Here is a 27,391-nt window from a genome sequence, read left to right as displayed (position 1 = left end):
AGAATCTCTCTACTTAGATGTAGTAAAATATTTACCATCATTATCATCATAGAAGTCTGGTGCAATTTTTGAGGTTTGGTTTGTACCTGCAAAGTATCTCTAAATCTCCGAAAATTAATGCTGAAAATTTTTCTGATTTCTCTTTTTACAGCTGGTTACGAGAGAGCTCTAGTCAACTAGTAGAAAGAGGGTATGAAACTTACTGTAATGTTTGGAGTGGAAAAGAAATGCTTGCCATTTTGCACAAAATGGGAATAACTGGTATTACTTTTCCCATTTTACAGGTAATGTTGTATGCTATATAAATGAGTACCAGCGTGCATAATATTCATGTTGTTAAACATCTTAAAATGTGCATAAGTTAAATGCTAACATGTAGTTTAATTTACTGCAATAGTGAAAAGCTGTCTGAAAATGATATCTGATGAAAACCAGGAGTAATCCACTTGAGCTACTGGAGTTTGTGGAGAATCAATGTTTTAAAGGATATAATTGATCGTGTACAATTATTTAAATTGGACCATTGAGTCAGTGATAGTTTTGTCTGTTCTATCCATCTGCATTTTTATGGACTGTTGAAATGTATTTACCCTATTTTTAAGTCTATCCCTCCTTTCTGTGTAAGCCAAATATGTTAAAAGCGTTGTTACTTTTCCTTTCCAATTCTGTCTTCAGTCTGACTTTATAGGGATCTTAGGTGAACTTTTAAAACAGTGTGCTGACAGTCTTGTATCTGTATTAGCTTAGTTTTTGAGAAGATACTTAGAATGTTATTAATGTGGAATTCGTTGGCCTCTTACAGAAACATCTCGCTACTGTCCTGGAAAAAGAAGAAAAAATATCAGTGCTTGGTAAAGAGGAACTTACTGAGATACCGATTGTGAGCCCTGCCACTCAGATTGTGCTGAAAGGGTTGTTCATGGTTCTTTTATGTCTTTTTAAAGATAATAGCAGGTCAGTGCAAATACATAGTCTGAACTGTGTGGTTGTGTTTAATTCAGCCGCTTTGCCAAAATGCCTCTTTCATTTGTGCAACACCTCAGTTATGGTGTCTAGCTTCTGAGCAAAACTAACATTTCAGAAAGCTTTGGAAAATCTATTTATGTGGGAAGAACTTAAATACTGCCAAATTTTTTTTTTTCATTCATAAATGAATTCAAATATTGAAGAAATTTATTTGAAGGTTAGGTGTAAATTTTCTTGATGTGTTGCCAAGTTAAATATGCATGGGTTTTGTTTTTCTACGTAGCTCTTATCATTTGACTGTCTTGCTATCTTTACTACTAATCCCAGCAGTTACTAAAAATTTCTGATTTAAACCTTACTTTTAAATATTAATTTTTGCAAAGTTTCAAATTTTCTTCTCAGTTCAGTGACCTGCATCAAGAGCAGTTTGGCAGAAGTTAGTTCAAGAGTGAAAAACTGGCATAAGGAAAAGCAGAATCTCTCTACTTAGATGTAGTGAAATGTTTTTTCTGAAAGTGTAAAATTATTTTTTGTACTTAAATTGTAAACGCCTTGTAGCAACACTGTCTTTGCTTTGTATGAGCTTAATGCTTACAGTTTGATTGCTGAATTGTAGTTTTTATTGGTATTTATATATCCCTATATAGGTATGCAGATGACTACAGAGTTGCTTTACAACAAACTTACACTTGGATGAATGAAAACCAACTTGATGTTGCAGATGCCAGTGCCTTCTTTACACGGCCCAAGCATAAACGGAGTTCGCGGCAGAAAACCGTAGTCCACGTGCTTAATTTCTGGTGCTTGAATCCCGCTGTGGTAAGCTGAGTGTGAAGTAGGCAGCCTCAAGTAATTTGAGTAATAGCAAATACATGCAGGATCTTAAAGTGATTGTATGGATTTTCTAAATTCCTTCTTTTCTTTCTCCAACCTAGGCTTTTTCAGACTTAAGTGATGTTAGAACAATTGTTCTGACATCTGGTACACTGTCTCCAATGGATTCATTTTCTTCAGAGCTTGGGGTGAAGTTTTCTATTCAGTTGGAGGCAAATCATGTTATTCGGAACTCACAGGTAAACTTTTGCATCGTTGTTCCCTCTCCTGAGGTGTAATGCTGGCCATTGTAAAAGAAACAATAACTTGCAAATAAAAACAATTACAAACCCATTCCATAAGTGAAAAGAAATGTACAGAACAGGCTATAGCTTGGATTCATGCAATTGTAAAGTAAACGTTCAAATGAAAAAGGGGGCAATTTTTAGACACGTACTGCCCTGGAAAAGTTGAAGTCGTGCTATTTTGGTAATAGTCATATCGGTTATTGCACTTTCTCTTCTAAGTACTGGAATGAATTTGTTTAGAAATATCTCAATATTTTCCTTCACCCTTAAAATTTCTTTATTTAACCTAATGTAATTTAGTACAGTTTGTTGCATATTTTAGAATTAACTTTTTTAATATGAAATACACCAGGTTTGGGTTGGCACCGTTGGAGCAGGCCCTAACGGTCGGAAGCTGTGTGCCACGTTCCAGCATACAGAGACCTTTGAGTTCCAAGATGAGGTAGGAGCACTTCTGCTTTCAGTGTGTCGAACAGTTGGCCAAGGAATTTTATGCTTTTTGCCATCCTATAAGGTAAGGAAATCTTAATCCATATTCTTCCTCTAAAAACACACATGCTCTGCTTGAAAATGTACTGTGTAATCTTTTGCTTTTTGCATCAACATATATAAAGCTTTATAAAATAAATGTATTGTAATAACACATTGTGATTATATTGTATTGTAATTTCTTGGATGTCATGTTGGCTTGCATACAAGTTTGTTTTCATGAAAAAACATGTTCGTATTTGTTTGCAACAGAAACCTGTATCTTAGTTAATGAGTACAATTGTTTTGATTAGTTTTACCAAAAAAAAAATTAGTTTTACCACTGATCTGCAGTTTTTTCTTAAATTGTTTCCCTGAATGTTTTGAAATTATTTAAGAAAAAAATCACCTCCATGTAAGCACACATCATGAAAGGAAATGTTATGTGTATAACTCAGCAGCAAGAATGCCTTTGCATGTTCTTTGTATGCTATTTGAATGTAGTGTTCATCCAGTTAACTTCTTCTTTCCTTGTTTCTTGTTCCATTTCACTGCATTGGAGATTCTGGTATATTTTTCTTGTGTCAGGAGGGAATTGCTCACTGGCATTGGCTGAAAGGAATCAAATTCCTCAATTTCAAACTATGTAATATCTAATTTCACTGACAACAGATATCTAATTATAGTTAATCTGTACCTCACAGTAGTTCTGCTTTCTTCTTTATTAGTTCTTACTGTTATTTATGGTTAGCTCTGAGGAACAGGAATATAAACCTGCAATATAATTCTGTAATTCATGCCCATTTTTCTTGTAATGCTTGCAAGAGTGTGACTTTTTTCATTTTAAACCATCATTTATGATTTTAAAAAATCCTCTCAACAAAGAAAACAAACTTCTCAAAAAAAAAACCCAAAACCAAAAAAAAACCCTACCAAATGAAAAAAACCCCAGCGTAATGGAAACAAATGTTTCAGATAATTTCCCTCATCTCTAAGGTTCCTTAACAGGGAATATTTTAAAAAATGAAATAAAAATGATTTCTTCTTTTTTACAAAACCTTCAGTTTTACTATTTAACTGAAGAGGTTGCAAAGTGAGGGCTTTTTCTTCACTGGGTGTCTATAAAGAATTGCAGTCATCAGTGCAATTACTGACAGTATCCATTAGGTGACCACATTGGACCAGGTAACGTACAGTCATTGAAAAAAGCAGATTACTGACTATAAATTTATTTAACCTAGCTCACAAAACTCTGCACTTGTATACAAAGTTAACGATCTGAAAATATGTTTTTCATTCAGTGTATTTAAGAATTGCAATGGGAGCATATTTTGGTTTTCACTATCGTCATTATTCTTGTACTAAAGCGTATAAAGTTGAACAGTATGCGATAGTTGGTCTGATGCATACAGACCTGACAAATATTTATGCAAGTTTTTATGAGAATAGTAATCTGAATGGAAAGTATAGAGAGACTTTCTAATGACATTTAATAAAGAAGGAAAGAGATTGCTGGACAGCTCTGGGACCCTTCCCCCTCTCGCTGCCCTTATGTCTTACTGAAAGGTCACCTGGCTAAACACGTTGAGCGTTGTTTTTCTTTGTGGGAACACTTCCACGGTCCTAGCGAAAGTATTGATTAATACAAATTGCAGACAATTGAAGCATGATATTTTAAAATCACATTGCCAATATTTTTCTATGGGTGCCCTTTTTCATTCTACTTCTTTTATTCTGGTTTGGGTTGCCTTTAAGCCTGAGATTAATATGTTGAAAACACAGAATAATGTAAGCATAAGCTTATTAGTACAGGGAAAACAAGGTATTTTTCTTCCATCATAATTCAGAATATTGCTTACCTGGGCATTTGCATTTCAAAACTGATTTTCAGAGATTTTCATGGGGAAATTGCTATGTCTCTTTAAAAAACCTGCAGCTTTTAAAGAAACTGTTCAAGGCTATCAAGAGCTGATTAATATACATAGTCATGTACCTCACTAAATTAACTGTTATGGCTAAAGCAGGTTTTTGAGGGCTCAACCTGTTTTATGAATTAGAGTTTCAACTTTGGAATAAGTGAAAAATCTTTTGCCCTCAGCCTTCCAGATGTTAAAATGCTCTGAATTTTGAGTGCCATCTATCCAGCTAATTTGATGGAGCTTGAATTTAGGCATGTACATTGGATTTCAGTTTGGTTAGTCTTGCAGATGCATCTTTCAGTTCAACATTCTCTTTCAGTTTTAAGAATTTGTGGCTCAGCAATGATGTCCTTTGCTCTGCACCTCTGGCAGAAGCCCTGCTTCTTGGGTGACTGTTTCAGCACCGCACTTAACAGCATTCATGCTGCACATTTTTACCTGTTTGCCTGAAAATCTCTTTGACAATTATCCCTAATTATTTTGCTTTGTAAATAAAGTTAACTGTATTTTTCTGGAAAGCCCATTGTTAACTTAATTCAGGTAGTAAATTGTATGTTACTTTCCTTGTTTGTATATAAGGAGGGCGCTAGAGACAGAAATAGCCTCTTACTGCAATTTCATTCGCTTCTGTTCACTTTGAATTTCATAGACTTCCATTCACTTTAATAAAATATAGGTATATGTTCTTTTTTCTTGTAAGAATGGTAAATCAACACTTTTTGGCCTCAGTCTGTGGGAATAGAAAGAATGGAAGGTGTAACACCTGCCAGAGGAAGGTGAAGTTGAGAATCTTGCCTGACACAGTTTGTGATGAATGATGTTGGGACCCTAGAGCTAGCACCCAAGCAGTGTTCTCTTACTGCTTGTCCTGTTGTTCAGAACTTCATTAAAACTGTTGGAAATAAAATACATTTGTGGCAGAAATAGAATGAATATTACCATTTAAACCTCCCAGTCTGGAATTTAAGGGGCTTTTATGAGTAATATTTCTCTCTCTCTAATTTGTGTGGAATTTCAAGTTGCTTTGTATATGTTAAAGTAGTAATCTACCAGTACTTGGTGGAAGTGATGACCTCTGTATTCATGTTAGAGCGGGAGAAACAAACTCTGGCAGAAATTTAATTATTTGCTTCATACTTCTGAAGCATATAATAGAGAGAAAAAGTATCTCATACTCAACTAGAAGAGAGATCAACCCACTAGAAAGCTTCCAATGTGCAAATAAATAGAGGGCAAGTAAAATTTCTAAATGTCACCTCATTAACCTAATCATAAAATGAGAGAACTGGATGCTGCTTATAGAACATCTGAGGTGAACATTATAAATGTCAGCAGAGTACGTTGCTGCAGGAGGTAGAATTTTAGTCAAATACTCCTTCCAGTGCTAATGTGTGCAAAAGGCATCCATTAATGGCTTGCATTTTTCTAGATTTCTTTGAAGAAGCTGTCTACTGCCAGAAAGAGGTAGTAGTCACTTGTCTATATTTTGCTGTGGAGTGCCCCTTACACCAAGATATTTATAATCTGTAGAATGTTATTCAGCTGTTTTGTAAAGAATTTAAAGTCCACAAGACTGTAAGCCTGTATCCTCTTCTAATCATCAGTTTAAGAAAATTCTTTGTCAGGCTGAGAAGGTACTTTCCAAAGAGCTTTTTACCTAATGTATGAACTGCCCTTACTGCAAAAGAATCTGAATTATTTTTAATTCACCTGTTATCTTCCTCTGTGCCCCTCCATCCCCTGTTGTTGGGTTTTTTTTTAATCAAGACAGCTGTAACAGGAAGAGCTCAGTACAGTTTTGTGGGAAAAGTCTGCCTCCTTATTATCTCTGTGTAATTTGGAGTTACTAGATGTAAATATGAAAAAAGCAATAGCAGAGAAACTTGCCTTTATCTTAATCAGTTATTTGAATAAACATAGTTTCATTGAAGGGTGACTGTTTAAAATACACATATGGCAAATATCTGAGGTTAATAATGCAATGGAGGAAAATACGTGGATGAGAAGACGACAATGCATCAGATACACGTCCACATTCGATAGGTGTCTGTTTGTTATGAACAGCTGTGATGCCATGTTTCATGAATGGGGTAATCTACAATAACGTACAAATTTTTACAGTCATTATCGGAGTTCTGGCACGTTGACTTTTTTAAAATAAGTTTAATCGTAAGACTTACTAAATTGCAAACCCAGATCATTTTTAGGGCTACTAAAACTGGTGATACTATGCAACAAAAATGCATTTATGTGAAAATCAGTAGCAACTCCAGCAAAAACACTCTATAAAAGAGAATATCAGAAGGTGAAAAGATTACTCAGAAATCTAAGATGCTTTTAAACAAGATTAAGATAAGGACCATTAGGGTTCATGTCGCCGACCTGTCTGCATTAAGATATATCTTGCCTGGTGCCTGCATCTTGGATGATTCATTCAATATGTGTCATATCAAAGTCAAGGCATCCAGCAAGGAGAAAAATGCTAATGCTTATAAATTTTAGTGATAATCCATCATGATGAATTAACTGACCTTTCTTTAGTAGCTTTTTTACAAAATAAGCTTTGGACAATAATGTTAATGTTGGTGGGTTTCGGGGTTTGGCTTTTTTTTTTTTTCCCCGCTTCCAGTGAGGCATTGTTGGTTAATTTGTATGTGCTAATTGTTGAGCCGGAACTGGGAAGTAAAATTTTTAAAATAAGATAGTTGCTCAAAAGGCTTTGAATGCCCGTTTTTATCAGTAAAACTTATGAACTGATAAGTATTCTTCACTTGAGGATCCAAGATTTGTTTGCTACTTGTTTCTTTTTCTCCTACACCTTTAAGATGATGTGTTCTCTATTGATTCAGGTTAATCATATTTTTTTTGTATTTGCTTTCCTTTACAAAGCTTTAACTTTTGACGTCAAATAGCAGCTTTACTCAGTAGTTGCACAGTGTTGCTGTGTATTTTGCATTCTACTGTATCAAATAGTTTTGTAGAGGGAAATATCCTGGAAAAATGAAGAAAAAATTGAGAAATACTAGCCTACAAAGATAGAAATAGTAACTGCTTTGTTGTCTGTCTCATGAACCTCTTAGGAGTGGAACAGAAGAACAGAACAAAGTAAAAGAGGAAACAGGAATTACAAGGCTAAATGAAAGCGCTGCTCCATTATTGAAGTAGCACTTTTGTAACTAAGGGTATAATTTAAAAGCAACCAAAACCATGAGAAAATGACTTTTAGGTCACTTTATTACAGGTGCTATTGAACTTCAGGTGTAAATATAAGGGTAAGTATTTGCAATACAGTCAGCTCTAACAACAGTTAGTTGTTACTTTTCCATGCAAGTGAGCGTGTCACGAGTTTTGTATACAATAAATCCAACACCAGACTATTCAGTGTCCAATCTTGAATACATGTGGCAGTCTCAATCCTCCTGCTAATGAACAAATACCCTTCATCATAAATTGTCATTGCCATGTAGTATGTTGGTTAGGAAGGTGGAACTATTAATGTGTAGGTACAGACCAATTAATGCTGCATTGGATTTGCTGTTTCCCTTGAGAATTTGGGGGGAAGGTTGTAATGATACATAGATAGTAACTTTTGTCACTTGAAAAAAAAAAAAATGCTGAATTTTGTGTTTGAGTTTCTGTGTATCTCATAATTGTAGGAGCTGCTAGTTCAAAGTTTAAGTTCTGTCAATCTCGTCCCCTTTGCCGGTTCTCTTGGCTGATCCCGTTTTCTTCAGTGAGAACAGACAGGACTGGGTGACAGCAAATCCATTTGGACTGGAACATCTCTGTTTATTGTCTTGGCTCCCTTTCCACGTTTAAGGTGTCAACCAAAGCTGTAGTGAAGTCACAGAGGAGCGCTGTTTACCATTCTGTTGTCATACCATTCTTGGCAGTATTACACAATTTTAGGCAAGCAGGCCTTAATATTAATTAACTCTGTGAGCAGTGTAGAGCATGGCAATAGATCTAACTTGTGCTGTTTTCCAACAGACCGAGAATCTTCAAGTCCAACAGGAGAGACCTCAGTTTAACCTCTGACTATTGCACTCTTGTGCCGTTGCGCAGCAGTGTGTCTGCATCGGATATGAGACCAAGTCCTTGAATATACTGTCTCCCGGCCTGGACATAAATGTGCCACCCCTATATATGACAGGCTGAGGGAGGGATATACAGTTTCAGTATTAATTCTCAATGTCTGGCTCTTCTTAGTTTGACAGGCCCCTTTTCTTACTGAGATTTGTATGAGGTTGGTAGAATTTTTTTTTTTTGAACGCAGTCTATGTCAGAGTGGCAGAAAATGATTTGGTCATAACACTGAAAAAAGAACAGAATATTTTCATTTCTAAAACTTTCCTGAAACACAGTTTTGCAAATATAAGAAACCCATTTTTTTCTGCCATCAATAAAAAACCCACCGCTGCCTTCAGACAACTTTTACTTACTTAATGAATTACTTCAATAAATTTACAAAAGATGGTAGTCTGTTTAGCCAGGGCTATTAAAAGCATTAAGATTTGAGCGCTGGCTGTTAAAATGAGTAAATGGCAATATCACAAAGTTAAACAAATGCCAAAAAACATTTTCCAGAGTACTGGGATTGTAACAATACCATTAATGAGGGCAAAGAGGTTTTAATGCAATTTGCACATTCTAAAGTTTCAAAAAGAGGTTTTGAGTTAGTGCATTATTAATGTTCTGAACATCTGGAACTATGCAAGAGCCATAGACATTGAGCAAGTGCAGGGTTTCCCCACTAGGTCTGATGCTGACTGATTTCCTCCCTAGCGAAAAGCTTGTTTTAAGAAGTTTGAGACAGTAAAATGACAATATCCAGATAAGAGATAAACATTCCACAGCGTCTTTTTGCTTGTACTGTGTATGGAGGAAAAATTGGAAACCATTAGGTTTGTGCAGTTAAAAGGTGAATTTGAAATTAAATGGGAAAATAGTTATTTGCGCCACAGATGGTTGCTCTGTGGTACAGTTGCATTGATTGCAGAGTGCTGTTGTGAGGAATTGTCTAGTAATGTCAGGTGGGTTCCATAAGATTGCTTAAATTTTTCTGTTAGGTGTATTTAGGTATAACATGCAGGGATAAATGCTTTATCAAGAGCAGTGTTCTCCTTGATATTCCTGTTGACAGCTGTAGGAGTACTTTGAGGAAGAGATTTACTCCTGTGTGTAAATATTTGCAGGATGTAGGGATCTGTTCATGCCAAGTATGTTTTATGGCAGAAATATGTTCTTTGAAGTTGCATAAACGTTAACTTTCTGCATAATTTTAATGTTATAGGCTGTGATTTACACTGTTACAGCTTTAAAATGGTACAGGAAACAGAATGCTTCAATGTGTCATCTAGTTTTAGATGTTGTAACTATAGCTAATATCCACCATCACATTCATTGGGATGAAAAGGAGGCCTTTAAACAGGCTGGCATATCAGGGGTAAGTTACAAAATAATTGTAAATTAATAATGATACTCACTTTCTACTCAGCATTTGCTCGCTGCTCTCAAGGGAAAGGCACTCTCTTACTCCAGAAGCCTTATTTGTTTGAGCCCAACAGCTGCAACGGTGCTATTACAGTATGTAAGAAACCCTAAAAACAAGGAAAGACTGTAGGGACTAGAATTCTGTCATCCTTGCTATCTCAAATTATGTGCAAGTACCTAACAATAAAAGTAGAGCAAAATGATGGAAGAGTAATTAAACAACATGTGAGAAGCACTCTGTGCCTCTTTCCTGGCGCTAACGACTCTGTGCAATGCTCGCTGGAACTCACTGGAGTTTTTTTCAGTGACTGCAGAGAGCTGAGGTAGGGCTCATGACACTGAAGTGACCCTTTTTTTTTTTTCTTTTTCATTGAAAAGAAAGGCTTACTGCCAGATTCTAAAGCTGTGTCTTTTGCCTTACTCTGAATATCTTAGTAAAGTGATTTTTGTCTGATGGGGCATAATTTTGGGAAAATGTGATCTCAAAAAGCTGAATTCTAATGACTCAAAAACTATGCATTTCAACATTTGTACCTAATAAACGTAGATGGAATTTTGTTTTACTTGTTGCTCACTATTGTTTCTTCGTTGCTTGTTTTTCACTCTTACTCTGCACTGATAGTTTTCTTTCTGATCTTTATCTTGGCTTCATGTTTTATGGGTGTTTTTGCTCCCATTAATCATATACTGTATGTAATTTCAGTTTTATTTTCTATTTTTCCATCATTTAAACACTTAAATGTCTGTAATATAAACTGTCTAGCTATTGGGGCCCTCACATTCATCCAAAATAACAATTTTCAGGCTTGGTGTGCATTATCTGAGGTGTCTTCCGAGAGCTCCAATAGCTCCTGGAAATCTTAATGTGACTTCTGAAGTCTACAGTTTCCATTTTTCCCATTGACTTGGGCATAGCGAAGACATGTATGTAAAAATCACTGTGTGAGATGGAAGATTTCAACCGTTCCGTCACAACGCTCTGTTCTCTGCCTCGGGCAGTGAAGGCTGTCATGGTGGCATCGGTTCAAATGGAGAAGAACAGTAACAGAAGGAATAGTGAAGTTTGTACAGAAAGAATTAGAATAAGAGTGTTTCTGTAACCAGGAATATAATCTTTATCCTCAAATTCTGTTGGCAAGCCTCCTTCTTTTATGTCATCAATTCAATCAAGTTACGCTGCCAAACTAAATTCAAAGATGGAGCTGGCAGTTCACACCCTGGGAAGATCATTTCTTGTGTAATTATAGAGGCTACAGCAAACATCTCCTTGAAATAAGAAAGCCAGAGTAGTGCTGAATTATGCTCCAAAGGAATAATTGAAGTTCTCCTAAACTTTTAAAGCTGATATGTGTTTTATTATAATGATTTATTAGAATGTTTTCACTTAGAATTTTTTAACCTCTCGAGTTGTTTGGGTTTTGGTTTTGGGGTGGTTTTTCCCCACTGCTTGATAACTGATGGCTAATTTCAGGAAAAGTTTTTGGTTGCAAGTTTGTTTTATGGTGTGGGTTTTGTTTTTTTTTTTTCTGGTTAGTGTTCTGCTGGCCTTGTGAACTGAGTTGGCTCATCAGGAGGTCAGAGAAGTGTCAGAGATAGCTCAAGGGAAGGGATGATATTGCATGCTCAAGGAAGAGGGAGCATGATCATCCCTTTTACTGCTAGAGCTCAGTCTCAGAGATGAAACGTCACTGTGCTTTTTTAAAACACATTTTTGCAGTGATTGAACTTAATATGAGAATCTATATAGATAGTCATTTGGCAATTCTGATCTTTTTATGAAGTATGGTTTATATTATAAAGTTGTCAGTATGAAGATGCAGCATTGTCAACTGAGTCTGCCTTTACTGTGTATTAACAAATAAACTGGAGAGTTACTCAGGTGAATATTCTGGGTGAGTGGAAACTTGAGTGAAGTGATACGAAACGAATGAACTGTTCTGACTTCTCGTTCTGTGGAAACCCGCAGAAACTGGGGGAGTGGCGGAGCCGTTTGTTCGTGTGTACATCAGACATTTTACACACGGCCGCTCCCCGAGTACACCGCGGCCGTTGTGACCGAGTGTTGTAGCAGTTCAGTGCTGTTGGCTCAGGGGAAATTTCTAGGTGTGATTTGGGTCCCGCCTTATCTTTTCCAATTACTGGCTGCAAAGAATGAACAAATATACTTTCTGTGGCTTACTGAACTGCTACAGTGACCAGTAAGGGACTTGCAATTATTCAAGTGCCCTGTGGCACTTGCTTTTTACATAGAGCAGATATACTTTCTGATAGCATCTGCACATCGTATAAAGTAGAATCTGTAGCGACAGTCTGTGGCAGATTATTGGGTATTATGTCTAAAAAAATTATATGCCATACTGGTAGATGAGTGTTTTGCTTGTGAATTTCACACCCTGAGAGCTGTGCAGTTTAATATTTTATGATGCTGTTAGTTTAAATACACTGAGCATACAGCATCAGGAAAATAAACAAAATTTATTATTGTTTCTCACTTCTGAGCTCTGACTTGTCAAAGTGCTGCAAGCTGAATTGTTGTATCTGTTAACACATGCTCCAATTTCCATTGTAATTAACACTTTCTGCTTGCATATTTTTCCTACCACTTAAGTAGTAACTGCATTGAAAATGAGTTTTCACAGTCACGAAGTTTGTGCTCTGTGGATGCTAGAGTCCAAATAGTAAATAACAATTACAGTCAACATGGTTTTTTTTTCCCTCAAGAGCTTTTAATGAAACAGAGAAAGCGGGGTGGAAAACAGTAGTTATTAGTAAGGAACAATATACATAAGCAATGTTATTTTGAAGAGGAAGGTGTATCTTACACAGGCTACTTTGACATTGCTGCTGTTCTGTACCACTGCAACCTGCAGAGTTCCTAGTTCCTTTGGCATTTCTTAGAGGTTCACTGCCTGATGTGCTAGGGATGTGACTTCTTCATGTGTGAAAACCACTATATATGAGATAAAATATACTTGAAAGCATATATTTAGGTAGCATGTTCTGTATCAGCAATGTAATAGCATATACGAAAATTTGAATATTGTATTAAAAGGGACATTTGGGCTATTTAAACTTCAGAAAAAATCTGCTTCATTGGAAAGTCAGGAAGCCCGTGAAATCGTGCCTTAGAAAATCATGCCTTAGACTTAGTTGCTAGTTGGGTAAGCAAGCTTCTTTGTGATAAAATGTAATTGGGGAGATCATGTATTCTAAAGAGCATTCATTGCATTTGGATTCAGTTCACAGTGCATTAATGGATTAATTTTTGCAAAAATGTTTTGAAACAAATAATTTGCACAAAACATAAAAATTTTGGTTTATGCTTACAGATGAGCCAGTTGGCTTGTTAGTAGCCGAATTGCAGTGTGTTACATCTGCAACTTTGTTTTCAGCTTTTTCTTCCTATTTTTGATCATGAGGTGAGACATTCTTTTGTAAGAATCAGATACTCTGAAAGGTCTGTTGTTCCTCCCTCTTCCTACATTTTTTTCAGGGAGAAGGGAAGGAGGGAGAGGTAATAGAGTTGTCTACTTTGAAGAAAGACTTACACTAGCTTTTTTTTTTTTTTTTTTTTTTTTAAATGTGTAATAAGTATGGTGAAGGTATATCAAGCATTTACTGTTGGGGAAAAAAGATGGTCCAAATTACATGAGGTCAGATAAGTCTTTTTCATTTGGGAAGGAAGGATACTTAATTTAAAAAAAAAAAAAAAAAAAAATCCAAACAACACCCCAAAACAGAAAACCAGCTCCTCACTTAGCATAACTTAGCACAGTTCCAGTGAGGTCACTGGATTTAAGGTAAAGTTTGTGTTTAAGGATCCTGCTTTCAGGTTTTCCTCCCCAGCATCAGATTCTTTTTGTGGGGTGGGTAACAATTCCTGATTCATTCTTATTATTCATGCTCTTTTTAGCTATGGAACCCTACCTTATCTCTCGTTTGTTATACAAATGTTATATACCTAGTTAATTTGGCAGATTGTTTTAAAATTTTCTTCTAGTAAAGTCATGGAATAGCTTCTTACTGTGTAAGATTAATTGCTTATTTTTCCTTCCTTAATTGCTGCTGAGTGAAGTGCATGTTTCTAATACTGGTGACATTGAGGGTTGTCATGATTACAGGAAGCTTTACCACTTTGTGTTTCTGTATTTTAACATTTGCTTCATTCTTTGACTTAGGTCTGGAATGGTGCTGATTTTTCTGTTTAGTGGTCCTACTTCCCAAATGAGAGGTTTTGGATGTCTCCAAGAATCAGAGCTGATATTGTTCCCTGTTACCATAATTTATCATTATGTAATTACCTCTTCAGAGCTAAACATGGTGCATAAAATATATGGTTGTTGCTGAGAAATTGTCTTAGTTCTTTTACGTGCACTGATTTGCTCCATAACAAGGGAAAAATGACTAACCTTTCTGAGAAAGTAGAGAATATTAATCTTTCTTAAATTATTTAATAACTACAGGTGTAAAATGCCTTCTATAAATTTAAAAATCTTTTCTCTGTTAGTGTTAATAAAAGACTAAAAGCTAAAACCTGTTACTCTCCCACTCTTGGAGTCAGTTCCCTGTGACAGGCATCTGCCTGCCCCATTTACTGTGTGAGCATTCGTGGACTCGGTCGGCCTCATGCCTAGGACTACGCTGCGCGTCTGTTTGAATCAGTTTTCCCGGACGGTACTATGCTTCACTGCCAATGGGCCGCTAAGACAACCTTGTCTTTTTTTTTTTTTTTTTTTTTTTCCTCCCCTCTTTATCCTGGAAAAAAAGATGTCGAAGATGACTGAGCTTGGTTTTTGACTGGTGAAGGAGAGGACAGCGGTATAGGATGCTGACTTCATTCAGAAACAGTTAATAGTTTTGTATTTGATTCAGCACCAGGATCTAAACAATCCTTTTAAAAATAATTTTTTTCTGGAGAGCTTTCTTTGCGTGAAGGATTGCGCTCTCAGTGGAACGTGAAAGTGTAATGGTAGCCTAGGGTGAATGTACAAGCAGTTCTTGTAACACAGAAAGCTATTGTCTTGGTTAATTTTAAAACCACAAAAGAAACCCTGTTTTGAACCAGGTTGTTTAGAAACGGCTGCGATGGAGCTCAAAGACTGAATGCTTCAAAGGCTATCCAGATTGTTTTGTGGTAAAACATGTTGGGTTTTTTGGGAAAAGATTTTATATAAAAAAAGCTTCCTGAACTGTAGAAGCAACATATTAACCGTGTTATTTTAGAGTCTTTGACGTGCAAAACATTTCATTTTTCATTACTGTTGTCACCGTTCACATATTCCATTATTTAAGGAGGTTATTGAAAAATTGATGGTATGTTGGTACCAGAGAGACATCCTGTAGGCTGCAGTGTTGATTTATGGCACATGGAACACAGTTCAGTGCTTCAGTTTCCTGCTGGTGAGGGGCACTTTGTCATTGTCCCTAAAGAAAAATCATACCAGTGAAATCCCCTGTGTTTCCCCCAAGTTGAGTGATGCATAATTTTTCTTGAAAATGATTATGAATTATTCACCTTTTATTGTGCTGGAGTGTGCACATGGTGATCAGAATCTTGTTCATAATACAGAGTTTTTCACTGTGTTCAGGGTTTAGTTTAATTATGCAGTTGAGTTACATGGTAGCTTTTATCTATTTTTTTCCTTCTATTTTTTTTGCCCCGCACAGTGTGTCTGTCAAGCCTGTGTGGGCTAGCACAGATTCTACCCCCGCATTTCCTAGCATGTGTAGGTATCTCAACACATGAGTCTTGGTCCTAAGTGTCTGGTTTTTTTCATGTTTGTTTAAAATTTTCCTTGAAAAAATAAGTACAGTGCTTCTAAACTTAAAAAGACACTTTTTCCACACAAGTTCCTGAAAGTCTTAGAGTTTTATTCTTCAAGCTGATTTTCTGTTGCAAAGAAATGATAAGAGAGATCTAAGTGAAAAATCTCTTGAAATAGCACTTGTGGTAGTGATACAGATTTCCAGTTGAGGAAAGACTCCATGATATAGACTACCTGTTAGGAAAATTAAAAGGCTGTATGATCTTTCTTCATAACTCTGGAAGAAACATAAAATGTCAGAATAAATGTGTGACTTGGGTCGAGGTCCCTTTGCACCTTCCTGGATTCCAATTCCATCTCTGGACTGTTGAAGGCTTTCTAATAAAATGTAACTTTTCTTATAGAAGGTAATGATCAACTTCAGCCATTTTGTTTTAATTTTGGAATCATGACTGTCTGTGCAAGCTTAGGTTTTTAAAATCACTTTCCTTTTACCTACTTTTGCTTTAAATATATGCGCTCTTATTTTATGCACTTGATTTGATTTTTGCTGTAACAGATGGTAAGGGTTAGCAGTTAAATACACATTAGAAAATCTTCCTCATCAGCTGAAAAGGAGAGGTTCTGAAAAAAGTGAGGAATGTGTGTTTTCCTCTGGAAGTTGTACTTAGATGAGCATACTTTCTAGTCTTATTCCTTTACAATGTCTACTTTTATTTCAGGACTTTTCTAAGGTCTTTCCACATTAAAATTCCTGTCTGTGTTGCCTGGTCTTCATATTCCTTAAAACAAAGAAATCAAAGTCTGAACATGTTATGTTCCCTGTGTTCTTTAATTATTGGCTTTACAATAGAATGCTTTCTTTTTCCTGATGGGGGGGGAAAAAAAAAGCTTAATTTGGTTTTTTTAAATATTTTCTGTTTTGAAATTATGGAGCATTTCTTTACAGAGGCTCTGTAATGCTTTGGGAAAGGAAATCAGACAAAAACTGATCTGGAGTTAGTACTCTGTAAACCAAATGTGGTTCAGAAGAACATTTCTTTGCATTGCTGGTCGCAGCCCCCCGATGATAATAAATAGTTGGGGAAATGTGCAGTAGAAAGGAGGCAGAGCCTCTCCTTGATAAGAATAGCATCTTTCTGTGGCCTGTTTCCATTAAAATGCTGCATTAAATCAGTTTATTTTTGGCACATAAAGAAAAGATTACCTGTGCATATGTATTTATATGGGCATTTGGTGTTTTTCTCCAGTTTCCAGTGGGAAATTAACATTCTGTTTTGAAAGTAGATTTTACTTCACAAATGAAATATTTTGAGCACAGGTATTTTCATGTTGTCTTTAAATGAAATGTGTTGTAATTAGAAATGGAGAAAATGGAATTTGAAGCTTAAAATACTTTTTTTTGTGAATAGATACGTTAGTATTTTGTATCACTTTAATCATTCAAAAGAATGAATTTTAAATACCCCCTTGTATTATGTTAGATACCTCCCATCAACATGAAGAGGTTTCTGTGAATCCAGTCTATTGCTTAACCTTTCATGAAAATCTAATTGAGTGCGAACAACTGCTTAAATAATTCAATGGACTAAGTTATTCTTGGCTGGTATAGTCCCAGCCTAGTGCAGTGCAAGTGTCTGGGTGTCAAGCAAAACTGAGGGTTTTTTTCTTTTTTGATGAGGAGTGTGATTAAATTCTTAATCACAGCGTACAGGTTGATTAAGAAGGAAAAAAGGAAAAAAGCTGAAATGTAAATTAGCTCTGCCAATTTGGTAAATGACTTGTAGCTAAAAGGTGCATATTCTTTCAGTCCTTTTGAAGACATGTAATATTTTTGGTGATATTGATAAATGTTATTGGGTTCCATTGCTTTCTTTCATACATGTGACCTTTTATTCTTAAGGGACATTGTGCTTTTTATAATACTATTTTTAATAGGTCTAGAGTGCTATTTCCAAATTTATTTTAAAGATTTGGGTAATGGACATTAGACTTTTTTGGTTAGTTGGCCCAGCTATTTTCCCTCCTGCTTTTGGAAGGAAACTCACCTTTCACCTGAATCCTTCCAGGCAGTTCTCTCTTGTCCCTTCAATCTTTTATTCCCATTTCCGTACTCTGTTTACTTTCTTCCTTCTGCTGCTTCCTTTGTGTTCACTTTTAACCTCAAAGGACTCTTTTTTTTGCTGGGTTTTTTTGTTTGTTTTGTTTTTAAACTAAAGGTGAAAATGGAATTAATTACTGATCCCAAGCCACCACACTGGCCTTGTTAACTGTTGTTTCCTCCAAATTAAAGAGTTCCAATAGTCCTGGAGGTTGGTTACCTATAGGATTCTGTGTCATTTAGTACAGAGGCTTGGCAACCCTTTTAGTTCAGAGACCTGACGAATAACTTTTGCTAATTCTGTACTTTTCCAAAACATCTTGGTTCTTGAAGACATTAGTTTAATATGAGCCTGTAATAACAGTATGTAAGTGATGTGAAAAAGTGGGTGGAGTCTGGCCAGATACATTCTTCAGGGTACTTTGAAATAACATGAATTTAAGGCCACTAGTGTTTAAGCGACATACTAAATGTATTTATTTAATGACTGAATATATTTTGGGATTATCACTAATATAGAGGCAGTTTCATTCTCTCACGAGTAGAACATCCAACCAGGTAATTAACCATCATGCTGAACAGACTAGAGCTTTGAGACCAGTGGGAGAGTGGTTTGAACAAAAAGTTACAGCTGTAGCTAACCAGCTGACTCAGCAAACTGCATCATCCTGGAAGCTTATTAAAGGTAATGCAATACCTATGGAATTAGGTACATTATAAAAACATCTGTGCCTTGAGAGCATCAGAGGATTACTTTAGTGGAAAATACGATGTCCTCCATCCTAATAGCTTAAATTTGCCGAAGGATCTGTCGGAGTGTATACTTTTTTTTTTCTTACTGAAAGGAGGAGGGAGGCAGCTGATGCAGGCTGAGTTGTCCTGTGATATATAAAGCAACCTGTACCATTTTTTTCAGACAGTCCAAATAGTGGGAAACATTTTGTAGTAAGTTCCTTCTTGATATTCTCTCTGAATGTAAGGGTTTTCAGTAGATACATAGGAAAAAATGCCTCTGTTCAGTTTTGACACCTGTTATTTTTCTGTCAAGATACAAGCACTGCATTGAAGCAAAAACATTTGATAAAACTTAGTGTATAAATTTGGTATCTGCACTCCTCTGCCTCCTCCGCTCCACTGCCTCCTCCTGTTGCTCAGATAAGATAAAAGCACTCAGTGAAGGACCAAGTTACTCAATGTCTTGAAGCAAAACAGAGTTTATGAGATCAGTGGAAGAAGAGGAGAGGAAAGATACAGAAATTAATGGCTTCTGTTGCTGAAGAAGGTATAAATTATATTTACATCTCGTATAACATTTAAAGAAAAGCTATTTAAAAAGTTAGGTGTGCTGCTAGTGAGGTGTGTCAAATAGTATGTTTTTAAAAGACTTTGGTTCATGCACATTGTTAATGATAGGCAAAAAACTTAATTAAAAAATTTTGCAAAGAGCAAAGATTATTTAATACAGTTAAGTTTTATTGTTAGATGTTTGGAGTACTGTCTCTATTTACCTTTTTTTGCTTACTGAATCACTTAGAATAGTCATCAGTTGCAGATTTGCATCTCCCATGGTCTATTTTATGATGTATTTGTTCTCTTTTATAATGTGTTATTGAAATTGAAATGCTGGTAAGACATTAAGTGTTGCATACTTTGGAAAGGTATAAGACCTTATTAATGTATGTTTAAAATATGCAGGGAGATACGTGTTTCAGTTTCGTAAGTTTGACTCATCTGAGAGTGGAAGAAGCACTAGTTTTAAAATGAGAGCACCATGTGTTGGAAAAAGTTTTATTGTTTTATTAAATGAGTAGGTTTTAGGTTTTTTTCCCCTCATCCTAGCTAGATTTCTAGGCAGTTGGAATTGCCTTTGGATACATTTTCCGTACTTTGTGGTTGATTTTTGCATACGTGGGGAATTTGTGGCCTTTTTCACGGTGCAAGATTGTGAGAGGACTGGAAGAGCACAAGTCAATTCGACAGGTTCTCTTGTCTCTCTCTGACTCTAATTATGGTTGCTGAAACAGTTCATCCTGTATGTGGAGAGTGGCGCAGCTGGATGCGGGTACATACATCTGCAGCTTCTTAGAATGTTTTTGGTATTGCAAAGTTAAAAAAGAATAAATCTGTAAGACAGTTCCAAAGTTACGTAGAAAAAGAAGCTGTTTAATGAGATAATCTGTAATTTCACTAGTCTGTGTACTAGGAAAATAACATGATGTATTTCAGTTTTGTAGATGTAAAGGTATATTCTTCTCCATCTGCTAGAGCTTTGGGGATCCCTTTATTCCATGTTTGAAGTCCCTAATCTCCATGTCTGTAGTGTCCTAGTTTAGTCTAGATTCCCTTTGGAAATACTTTCTATAATCAGTTGTAGGTATTCAGCAGGGAATGGTCCAGGCCAGTCTTTTCCATTTGGTGTTTCTTGAGACACTTCAGGTACTACAAACCAAAGCTGGAAATGATCTTAAGATGCATATGTCTGTATTACATTTTAAATAATCAAAACACACTACCATGTGCTATAGCCTTGAAATTAAAGGGAAAATGTTTGTATTATGAGATTTTAGCCGCTTCTAAAACTGACACCACCTCTTCCGCACTCCATTTCATGTAGATGTAGAATTTTGGTGTCTATGTAGAATGTGCGTTAATGGACCGATACTTAAAAGGTGATGTAAGAGTACATCGTTCTAGCAGCACTGTACGTCTTTGTGCGTCACTTTTACATGTTGGTGGATTGGATGATAACCCTGTTTTCTGCAAGTCACTGCCCTTTTAGTCCCAAGTGTAGCACAGCCCTCTTAATTCTACCAAAAGGGAGTCTAGTGGAGTAAGTCCTGTTGCTCAGCCTCTGGGTTAGCCATAGAGGTCTGTTTTCCATTTCTGAAGTTTTCTGCTGGCTGCATGTAGAACTTCTATTTGACCCTTCAAGCACGTTTCCAGCCCACTGGAGACACACTTTGATTTGAAGCAGTGCTTATTCAAAAAGAAAATTCTCGTAGCAAACACACGAAGAACTCTGCATGGGAAAAGGCTTTTAGATCAATGTTAGTCCCTTGGGAATCTCTGACTTTTTGCACCAACAGTAGTGCCAATACTGTGATTTTTATTATGAAAAACCTAATGGCTGTTTCCTTTCTCCCCCCAGCTACCCTTCATATCTGAATAACAATGAAAAGTGGAACTTCATATCATTAAAAAAAAAATTACATAGAAGATGAAAATATATTGAAGTTTGGAGAAGTGGTATTTTTACTGTATAATGGCAGACTTTTAAGAGGGTTACAAGATATTTGTGTAAATCTTGTGCACTTTGAAATACCTTTTGTTCATTATATATTATTTTTATATTCATTATCATTATATGGGTAACAAGACAGCATATAATTTTAAAGGTACACAAGAATATACTATAGAATTCTAACTGACAGCTACTATTAAATAGTTAATAGTTGTTAAACTAGCCAATAAAGCCAGAGTTATTTTACTCTGCTGTCAGGTGCTGCTTAGGTCATTATCCTTTCTGTCCTGTACTGCTCTTGAACATCCTTTCATATTTTTAAGTGTTCTGTTGTTTCCCTAAGCACTTTTTGATGGTGGGATTATTTCTGTGATGCCTTTTTACTCTGCTGGCAAGGTGCAGTCTATTAATTACATGAATCAATGCCAAAATATTTAAGGAATATTCTATGTAAAGAAATTTAGTAGCAGGTGCTTGTAGCAGGACAAGGGCTAGGGAACTGTAAGCAAGAATAAGTAACTTATCATGTTAACAGTGTTTTCTGTTAGACCCTCCCTCACCTCAGGTATTTGCTACTTCAAAAATTGCTGTCAGGAGGTAACGAATACTGCCGAAAAAAGCACATCCCCAGCAACTGGCTTGCTGCAAGTTAACTTTTCAACTTTGTTAAGATGCTGGAAATTACAACAAACTTGCCTTAGGGTAAATACATTAAACAAATCTCTGGTCTTGCTTCATGACATGGGAAACCCCTAATGTAATTTTTGGCACTGTATAAAACGAAGTGGCAAATGGAAAGGGGCAAAGCTTTTCCTTTGTGGACACAGGATGAGAGGATTTTGCCTAGGAATCAACGTAATGGCAAGAGATGTTGAGAAAACAGTTTCCCCCATTCCTAAAATTCAAGAGTGCTTCAAAAGCTACCTAAGAAGGGGGATGTTGACAAAGACGAATGGTGAATCTGAATACTGAGCTCGTAGGTTCTGTGGATCATAGCTTACAGTTGCCTTTACATTGCAGAAAGGGAAAAAAGGAAAAAGCTATCAAAGTAAACATCCTTCAGTGCATGGGAAGACGACAGATTCTTTCTAACAAGATTTTCTGCTCTCCTGGAGGAAGACCGTTTGTTAATAAACCATTTGAGAATCCATTTTTAAGGGATTTAATAAAATATACACAGACTACCTTCTACTGCAGAAACTATTATTCCCTTGGGTAGAAAAAGTGACTGACCGTGGGCATTAATGGCTGCTTCCTGTGATTCCTGGCATTATGTCTTGCTCCCATTTGCACTTTTTCAACCCAAAGTGAAATATTTTTTTATGAGAAACCTATACTTGATTCCTAGCTGTTATGAAGCATGGATGTGGTCTATATTTTATTTATTTGTATTCAGTCGTGTCCATAATTCTTGTTATTTTTGGTGTCTGTGTCTACAGCATGGGTATTGTGTGTGTTTGTGCATGCTTTCCTTGTACAAGAAAGTTTCCATATCTAGCAAACTCTATTAAATGGAAGAGGTAATAGCTTTTGTGTGAATTAAATTAATTGTTCCGTTCTTGCCAAAGATTTTTCATGAATAATTCACACATTTCCATCAAATATTGTAGATTTTCTGTTGTGATGGTTGCTGTCAATTAAACAAGAAACCTGAACCTATTATGGTCTAATAGATACTCACCTGGAAGGGCTAGGTAACCCACAAAAGAGAGAAGATGGTTTCTTAAGAATTTGGAGGAAGGTTTTCTACTGCCATCTTTCCAACTATGAATATAAGTTATACTTGTTGCAAATATGTGAGAAATACAGTGGAATTGAGGGATTAAGTAATTTTTGTAAGGAATCTTGCCCTTTCTGAGACTATCAACAGACTTTGGTTCTCTTAAGTTAAGAAACAATTAAGAATGCTTCATAACTGTGAAAAATACCAGTTGATTTCAGTAGCTGAGATGATAGGAGGAGGAGAAAGTCAGGGGCAAGTCAAAGCATGGATAGCTTTATGTATGTAATGTCAAATTCGGTTATACCCAAATACATCCTGTCTGTATTATCTTACTGGCCTCCTTTCGTCATGTGTGTAAACAGCAGGCTGCACTGGAAGTGAATTTGGCATAGATTGCTAAGTGAATGCCCAGGCAGACATTAGTTTCACAGAAGGAAGAATGAAATCTGAAAAGCTAATAATACGACAGTCACTGGCGGCTCTAACAGATCCCAAATGGATGTACTTAGAGGCATAATTTGTTTGATTCTTTTCTTTACCAGAATTATCTCCGTATCATATCCAAGAACTGAAGGCATAGTGGCAGGCTGTGGATGGCAAGATGGACAGTCATTGCTCGGTCATAGTATTACGACCTTTTATATCAAAAGAGATTACAGACAGGATGCTGCCAGGAAATGACAGAGCTGGTAGAGAAAGGACAAGAGTAGGACAGACACATTTAGAAGAGATGATTTATTCTACAGTAACATCTGTATGTGTAGGAAACTGTTCCTACTGTTCCCCACTTAAGTCTTTCTGTGCTTGCTTGAGAATGGTGTCACATCAGTAGAAAGCAAGTGTAATTTCCTGAATAGAGGCTTGGATAAACCTAGTGAAAATTTAAGGATAAAATAGTATTTGTCCCCTCTGAACCACATGTACTTCAAAAGGAACCAATCCAAATACTTAATGTTGGAGAATAAGTTCAGATCTTTAATGTTGAGAACATGGAATACGCAAGGGTTCTTGTAAACAGTTTCCTATAAATTTGCAAGTGGTCTCCCTGAAAACTCAAACATGACAATTAGTTACCGTTAGTTCTGCTTCACAATAACACTTAAACTGTATATTTGGACATGGGATGGATTAATTTTGTAACAGTCTAACCATTGAAGCTCCTGAGCTCTTGGCTGGAGTGCATCAGAAAGGCAAGCGGGTTGGAGTTAAGGGATGCTGTGGCTTTTTGAGCGATGAACTGGGGCAAGTGCAGGTTCCAGATGGAGCAGTTTATATAGCCTGAAGCAAAATACTGAGAAAGGCTTCAGTGAGTGGAGTTGAGGGAAGTACAGACAAATTAGGAGGATAACCCTTATTCCAGAGTCTGTGAATTTCAAATCTCTGTACATATGAAGCTCAGTAACTCTACTGCATGATAGTGAGTGACGCACTAATGATCACTGGGCAGTAAAAGGAGTGAAATTAGAGTATTTACTTCTGTCCGTTGAACCAGATCTGCTCGGTTCATTCTGAAATGTGTTGGTTGCCGTGCTCTTGTCTTGAGGGCAGTGCTGTGCACCTTCAGATGAACATGTCAGGTGAAGGGGTGACTCTTTTTGCTCCCTGTCTCAATAAAATTCAGTCTAGACATTGATGAGAAAAGGGCGTGCGATGACTGCTAACTGCAAAATGGCCCCCACCAATCTGACTTCATTTTCTGTGGTAATTTTAGACTTTGCTTTTTGTAATGCAATACATATTGTCATTACATTCACACTAAATGTGGAACAAGCTTATTTGCTTGCAAGATTTGAACATGTGCTGATTTGGAGGAAAATATGTGCAGTTCAGAATCTGGTAGATGTAACAAAGCTGACAGGTCCTTCAAGAAGCAGAGGCGGCTGTTGATAAATCCTACATCAATACCTCCTCCCCCAACTTACCTATGTCAATTTTAAAATATTGAGATCTTGTGGAAATTTAAGATATAAAGGCTTGTTTCAAATTTAGAATTTGTTTCCAGTCTTACTTATGGAGCTCTTACTTGGTAATCAGAAAAACAGGTAACTTCCATTTTTCTTTGAATGACATTTCTCTTGCTTTGAGGAATACCAGAAGATGCTCTTTAATGACCATTCTCATAGATTTAGAAAGTTTTGCTTTGATAACACAAAAATCTGCGCTATTTCTAATTAGCAAAATTGTTGGCCATCACGTTTACAAAATGTTGCACAGCTGTGCAACAGTGTATGGTAGGGAGACTTGTATTCATAAATACAAAAACTGAATAATATAATTTCACTAAAATAAGTGTCTTTGTGCTTTATTTGAACAGTTAAAGTGATTGACCTTTCATTATAGCTTTTCTGGAATTTTCTGTTTGTTTTCAGTTGTTGGACAAATTAAAAGATCGCTGGATGCACACTGGCTTATGGAGAAACCTGGAGCTGGTTAAGACAGTCATTGCAGAGCCTCAAGGAGGGGCAAAGAGTGACTTTGATGAACTGCTGAAAATATACTATGATGCAATAAAATGTAAAGGAGAAAAAGGTATGTTCTTCACACATAACAAAATAGTTTATACAGACTCTGGAAGTTGGGTTGTTTTTTTTTTTTTAAAGGGATTCTTAAAGTGCTTAACAATTGTAGATAAACAGTTAAATTAACCTCAGCTTAATAAATTATTGTTATAAATGAAGCTGATTAACTGCTATTTGTGTTTTTGCGTGAGGGTATGGGAAGTAGAGGATGATGCATGATCCTAATAGTGGTACTCAAAAGGCAGTGAGCTGCATAAGGATGTGCAATTATGTGTCCAGCAGGGCGCAGAGTGGCTTCTCAAAGAATCAAACTTATAGTATGTTGCATAACTGTGATTTACTGTCTTATATTACAGGCACTATAGGATTTTTTATTCTCAAAATGCTTAAACATTAGTATAGAGAACGAAGAATGATAGTATGTCAAAAAATAAATAGCGTGATTTTTGGACTGCAAAATTTAAGATTTAAAATTTTGTGGTAGATGCATATGGTTCTTGCATAATTAAGTACCACTATATTATATGGTGCAAAATTGTTTTGGTAGTTGATATTCAAAATCACAGTATTATTGGTCATAGTGGAGTTAATCTCATCCCTCTAACAAAGTAGTTTTATATTCACTCACCTTTTCCAGACCGATACACAGTGCGTTATGCTGTATTATGTTTGTTTAGCTTTTTAAAAGATGTTGCTGAAGCTTTCTTCTGATACTCAATTTATCTCTGGGAATGATTTGTATGTTCCTCTCTGGCTTATTCAAGATGGAGCACTCCTTATAGCTGTATGCAGAGGAAAAGTTAGTGAAGGCTTGGATTTCTGTGATGAGAATGCCCGTGCAGTTGTAACCATAGGGATTCCGTTTCCAAATGTGAAAGACCTTCAGGTAGGATATCAATTGAAAGAGTTCTCCTTTGTTTTTGTCATGTTTAAAACACCAGATATACACAAATATTTTTTCTAAGTGTTTACCCTTGGACTCCCCCCAATCCCATTTGAATTCTTTGAGCTGCCTTCTACACAGATAAGAGGAGGAACAGCGTAGCATGTCTTGTGGGCTTGTTTATGTCGTTCTAAATAAATGTATAACATGCTAGATGTATTGTAAATTTTTGTCTGACATTGCTAGTGAAGGCTATTGCATTGTTAAAATGCTCATTAGCTTCATACTCTGCCAAGCAAAAGTACATGTTTCCATCTTTACTTGCCTGTATTCATATGCCAAAACTTAGGTCATTTGTATAGAAATGAAGTTACTTCCTGACTTACTGTGGTGGGGCATTTGGTTGTGAAAGTCTAGGATAAACGCTAGGAAAATGCTATTTTAAATAAGGCATTCAGATTGACCAAAAGGTTATTTCAGAATGTAGGTGGAAAGATAAAGATAATTATAGTGTAGCATAGTAATATAACAAAGGAATGTATTTCACACACTAGATCATTGACTGTAATATGTCACCTTTCTAATCCCTGTTGCCTTCTTTATGTAGCTGTGTGTATGACACTTCCCACTTAAACCAAGAGTGGAACTGTAAACCTTTTCCAAGCTAATGCTGCTTTATTGGCTTGAAATTTTGAGGTATGAAATCATACCATGATATAAACTCTTCCTGGATACTGAGGACATTACTTTTTTGATAATTCAAGCTGCTTCTAACTTGAGGCAAAAACTTCTAAGTGCCTTCTAAAGATAGTATTCTGATGTGCCTTCAATTCAAGAAATTTGAGACTATTTGTATTTTTCAGCAGGTGGCCAAAATAGCATCCTATTGCTTGCACTGCTGTGTAATCACCCACATCAATATTTCCTTCCTTTTGACTTCAATGGGACTTGTCTTATGGATAGATGATGTTCTGTTAGAACAGGTACTTCATAGTTGAAGCCAGGCATTCATAAAGGAAAAGCAAGCAAATGAATATGGAAAAATGGGGCTTTTTTAGACTTTCTACTCACTGAAAAAGAACATTTATTGACTAGTTTGTAAGACCACGTTTTAGTGGTCTGTGTATGCCACTTAGGTAGTCACCCCGTTGGCGCACTTCTTCCGAGCGATAATAGCCACTGTCACTGCTTT

General features: G+C 36.3%; 1 protein-coding gene across 2 annotated transcripts in view; it reads left to right on the top strand.

The window, feature by feature from the left end:
- Window positions 1-27,391, top strand: part of BRIP1 (BRCA1 interacting DNA helicase 1) — a 63,339-nt gene that overhangs the window by 14,884 nt on the left and 21,064 nt on the right. For both annotated transcript variants that reach the window (XR_012831527.1, XM_075719520.1), the window contains exons 10-16: window positions 152-284; window positions 803-954; window positions 1,614-1,785; window positions 1,902-2,039; window positions 2,440-2,601; window positions 25,167-25,326; window positions 26,081-26,202. Coding sequence is in view for 1 of the 2 variants with exons in the window: in XM_075719520.1 (XP_075575635.1) it covers window positions 152-284; window positions 803-954; window positions 1,614-1,785; window positions 1,902-2,039; window positions 2,440-2,601; window positions 25,167-25,326; window positions 26,081-26,202 (1,039 nt within the window). In the remaining variant the exon portion in view is untranslated. The remainder of the gene's footprint in view (window positions 1-151; window positions 285-802; window positions 955-1,613; window positions 1,786-1,901; window positions 2,040-2,439; window positions 2,602-25,166; window positions 25,327-26,080; window positions 26,203-27,391) is intronic.

Source organism: Pelecanus crispus, chromosome 12 (genome assembly GCF_030463565.1).
Source record: "Pelecanus crispus isolate bPelCri1 chromosome 12, bPelCri1.pri, whole genome shotgun sequence".
Classification (NCBI taxonomy): domain Eukaryota; kingdom Metazoa; phylum Chordata; class Aves; order Pelecaniformes; family Pelecanidae; genus Pelecanus; species Pelecanus crispus.
The sequence above is the reverse complement of the archived record's forward strand: the minus strand, read 5'-3'. Positions and strand labels throughout refer to the sequence as shown.